At 23.4% G+C, this 5,088-nt stretch overlaps 1 protein-coding gene across 1 annotated transcript; it reads right to left on the bottom strand.

Moving 5' to 3' along the window:
• Positions 1-1,349: 1,349 nt before the first annotated feature.
• On the bottom strand, positions 1,350-3,637 carry LOC127288687 (uncharacterized). Its single transcript, XM_051316300.1, has 5 exons — positions 3,355-3,637; positions 3,138-3,278; positions 2,191-2,311; positions 1,936-2,114; positions 1,350-1,545 (listed from the first exon to the last, which is right to left on the bottom strand). Exons 1-5 carry the CDS (start codon positions 3,601-3,603, stop codon positions 1,465-1,467), a joined length of 771 nt encoding a protein of 256 aa, XP_051172257.1. The 5' UTR covers positions 3,604-3,637; the 3' UTR covers positions 1,350-1,464.
• Positions 3,638-5,088: the final 1,451 nt, after the last annotated feature.

The raw sequence follows: 5,088 nt of genomic DNA, 5'->3' as shown, positions 1-5,088 counted from the left end.
CTTAGATAGTTTCCATATAGTCAAAGTATCTAAAAACTAGATAATATAATTGTCCTAATACTAGATAGTTAAGACTAGATGGTTTCCATATAGTTTAAGTATTTAGAAACTAGGTAGAAACTATTGTAAACCTATTCTAAATAATATATAGATACGTTAGATAGTTTTCATAAAGTTTAAGTACTTATCATAGTTAACTATTATAGTTAACTAGTTTTGTCATAGTTCAACTGTACTTTAACTATATAGAAAATAGTATAAATGTACTGTACAGAAACGTGAAATAATAAACGGAAAAGAAGGAGATTTTAAATCTAGTATGTGTCGTCACTTTTCCAAATAACCTAGATGCACTGGATAGTTTCTATATAGTTAACTACCTGAAAGCTAGATAGTTTCTACATAGTTAACTACGTGGAAACTAGATAGTATAACTATTTAATAATACTAAGAACTATTTTATAAAAAAAATCATCTAGATTCACAAAATAGTTTCCATATAATTTGATTATCTAGAAACTTGATCCTAGCGTTACAATTCTAGCTAGTTTCTAGGTAACCTAACTATACATTAACTATATGGAAAATAGTACAACTGTACAGTAACTTTAAAGAAACATGAAATAATAAAGTAAGAATTTTTAAATCTAGTAAGTCCTAATTTTTCTAAATAATTTAACTTTTCTCTACAGTTTCTATATAATTTAACTATCTAGAAACTATATAGTACAACTGTCTAATAACACTAATAACTTTCTAATGAAAAAGAATCTAGATGCACAAAATAATTTCCATATAGTTTAAGGAACTTGTTAGTCATACCGTTACTGTTCTAGCTAGTTTTAGTATAGTTTGGAATAGTTACCATTCTAGCTAGTTTCTGTATAACTTAACTATACATTGACTATTTGGAATATTTCAACTGTACTGTCACTGTATAAAATATTTCCACACAGTTGGATTTAGAGAGATGAAAAACAAAATTCTACTTTCATTTGTTGTAGGAAATTTAATGCAGAACAATATAAACAGAGATGCAGGCACTTGTTACTATATTAAATGAGAAATATGTCTTGTCATCAGAAAAAGTTCCATCATCATCTGTATGACGTGTAAACATCTCATAACTATATTTTATCCATCTGCTATACTGATGCTCAAAAGCTTATAATATATATTATATTCTCATAGGAAAAAAAAAGTGAAAATATTTTGAAAAATATATATATAAATCTTACACATTCCAATTTACTGGCTGTATACATTATTTAGAAAGCATTATCTTGTCTCTGAAACGTGATTTGTTTTTCATCATTCATTTTCTATATTTTAAGTTATTAAATTAAAGATTCATTTTCCATATTTATTACTGTTATTAAATTGAAGATTCATTTTCTATATTTTCAATTAATAAGTTAAAAATTAATCTTCCTTTTTTTGTATTTTATTTTACAGTTATTGTAATTAATAAAATGGAGGTAAAGGTAGACCGTCTTGACACTGACACTGCAAACTCTCCCAAGGTAAGTTTGGCAAATTGCATGACTAAATAAATAATAAATTTTACACTGTATATATATATATATATATATATATATATATATATATATATATATATATATATATATATATATATATATATATATATATATATATATATATATGATTTCATATTTTTTATACTAAATTACAATTTTAATTTTCAATTTTTATTTTTACTTTCACTTTTACTTTCTAATCGGTGGAAGTGAAAGTAAAAATGAAAGTGAAAATTAGAATTAGTGGAAGTAAAAATTAGAAGAAGAGTGAAAATCAGAATTTATGTACGCGGAACTAAAAATTAGAATGAGATTGAAAATTAGAATTAGTAAAAATGGAAGTGAAAGTGAAAATTAGAATCAGTGAAAGTGTAAATGAAAATAGAATTACACTAACCGAAAAATAGGGTTTTCCCTTCGAATCAATTTTATAAAGTTCGTAATCAAATAAAATAACGTGATGTTTATCGCCAATGTACATAGTTCTACCAGAATCTTTAGTTTCTGCTTTAAGTTGAAAAATTTCTGTTACCATAACATCTCGAATCAAACCAAACCAATCAGCATAATATAAATCTAGAATTTCAAAAAAAAAAAAAAAAAATGTGAATATTAAAATATATTTAATTTATTTGCAAGTGAAAATTTATACCTTCATCGGATCTTCGATTAATTGTAACATTTTTTTCTACAATCATATCAACTGGTTTACTAAGAAAATAATATTTCTGACCCTCGAACAATAATTCTTCACTATTATGCTGTATGGTTATCTTAAAAAAAAAACACTTTGTAAATAGTTCTTTTCAAAAAAAAATTATGTACGAAATAAATAACTATATTTTCGATTTTTATTTAATTATAATTATTAACAATTAATTTGTTTATTTATCAATATATTAATTTTTTTTAATAATTAATTTATTTATTTATTAATATATTAATTTGTTTATTAATTAATTAATTTATTTATTTGTTTACTAATTACTTTTAAAATTTGTTAATTTATTTATTTACTTCATTAATTTGTTCATTAATTGATTAATTAATTTATTTATTAAATTATTTATGAATTTGTTTATTAATTAACTTATTAATTAATTTGTTTATTAATTAATTTGTTTACTAATTAATTTTTTAATTTGTTAATTAATTTATTTATTTACTTGTTTATTAATTGATTTCTTTATTAATTTGTTGGTTAATTAATTAATTTGTTTACTAATTAATTTATTAATTTGTTTATTATTTGATTTATTAATTTATTAATTGATTTGTTTACTAATTAATTTTTTAATTTGTTAATTTATTTATTTATTTACTTGTTTATTAATTGATTTCTTTATTAATTTGTTCATTAATTGATAATTTTTTTATTTATTAAATTATTTATTAATTTGTTTATTAATTAACGTTGTATGTAATTTGTTTACTAATTAATTTATTACTTTGTTTATTAGTTAATTTATTAATTTGTTTATTATTTCATTTATTTGTTTATTAATTTATTTATCAATTAGTTAATTAATTAGTTCATTTATTAATTTGCTTATTAATTAATTTATTTATTAATTAACAGTATTAAATTTATAAACATACTTTAAAATTCTTATATTCTGGTAATTGTTTATCAGTTGGAAATTGTTTTGTCAGCCATTTACGATTAGTTTCATTTTTCTTGACATAATTTTTAATTGGTCCAAGTACTCTGAGAAGTGGTGAATTGCCAAAACAACTAGACTATACCGAAAATAGAAATAATTTTTTTTTTCTATTCAAAAGATGTTTAATTTTCCAAAAGAAAAAAATTTGTCACCTGTTCCTGAGTTTGTACGAATATATAACCTATTTCAAAGGCATTTGTATCCATTAAATTTGGAATAGGCAAAAAATCTGCTGCAATTTCTTCAACAACTACAGGAGATACCAATTCCCAAAGTTTTATTAAATTCAAATCATGTGGAATATTTAATTTTTTTTTTTTAATCACTTCAAATATCTCCATTTTAGAAATTTTCAATTTAGCATTTTTCTTGAAATTTTTATTTAAAATAAAACATTGCATTTAATACTATTCCAAATTTTGATATATAATTAACCTAAAATCAAAGAATTAAAATTTCAATGTCAACTGTTTTTTTTTTTTTTTTAATTTACTATAATAAATTTTATTGACAAAAAATGGTTTTTTTTCTGAAAACATTTCGAAATTTTATTGACAAAAAATGGTTTTTTTTCTGAAAACATTTCGAAATTTTATTTAATTTTCGTAATTTTTATTATTTATTTTTTATTACTTCAAGGATTAACAAAAAAAAAAATTTCAATTTTGCTGTAAATTTTATCAAGATATATATTCATCAGATATAGAATTAAATTTCAAAGAATGAAGACATCTCCATATTATATATATATACAAGTTTAATGATTCTAGTTGGCCGATAAGATGGTTGTTTCACTAGGCTCTTATCGTGCCTTTTGAGTAAAGAGAGCGTGCGGCCAATATAATGCCTTCTTCGTGTCCTAAATCACGGTGTTTGCATAAAATATTAATAAGTAATACGAGTCAATCCGGGATTAAAGTGGTGTGTTATAGGGTCGGCAAAAAAGTTCCCGAAGTAAAACCAAAGAGATACAGACACACTATAATATATATCTCTATTTTATTTTGTTTGACTTAGCCTTTTCCCACGAATGACCTCCACCCGTCATCGATCTTCTCGGCTCACTCTCTTTCTCTCTTTGGTAAATAGTAATAATGCGAATTGACACGTGACGAAGCTGTCCCAACATCCCCCAAAAACACGAGGGTTATTGTATGTATCATCACTGTTTCTTTAAACACTGTATATACTCTTTCTTAATATAAAAATAACAAAAAAAAATTTTTATAAACATTTTTTTTCCATAATTTGATAAAATTTTTTAGATTTCTGAATTACCGACAGTTTCAAACTAAAAAAACTGTTTTACCATCAGTCGGCAAAGTAGATTTCTATGTCGGTAATTTTTATATTTTCCAAAAAAAAAAAACTTTCTAAATTACCAACCGATGGCGCTGCGATACGAGTCACTATCTCCAATTCCCTTGTCGCATAATCGCAATAACTCTGTAAAACAAAAGGTATTAATTTAATACCTACTTTAGATACTAAATTGTCATTTGGTTTTATTTTGATATCTAAAATCGTATTTTAGTACTTCTTTTTACAGTGAAAAATTAGAACCCAACAATTTTATATAAAAAAAAAAAAAAATTCGTTAGTATTGTTCTTTTTTTGAAAAGAAATTTGCCTTTAAAAAGCGAAACGTTTTTTTTTTTTTTTTTTTTTGTTGTGAAGAAAATACATTGTGTTATTATGAACGTGTGTAGCGTAATTGGCAATAGTTGTATATCAGTGTTCGTCAGGCTCTTGAGGCACGTGTCGTGTGCCTGTTTCAATAATAATTCCTTCTTATAACCTCTTTCAGATAGGGAAAACTGGAGCGCTTGTCAATGTTTGCATGTGTCGCCACCCACCTACTTATGGAAATCATTTAATTTAGCCCC

The sequence above is a fragment of the Leptopilina boulardi genome, unplaced genomic scaffold (genome assembly GCF_019393585.1).
Source record: "Leptopilina boulardi isolate dan_hultmark-lab unplaced genomic scaffold, ZJU_Lbou_2.1 LbouV2_392, whole genome shotgun sequence".
NCBI lineage: Eukaryota > Metazoa > Arthropoda > Insecta > Hymenoptera > Figitidae > Leptopilina > Leptopilina boulardi.
This window is presented reverse-complemented; position numbering and strand designations above follow the sequence as displayed.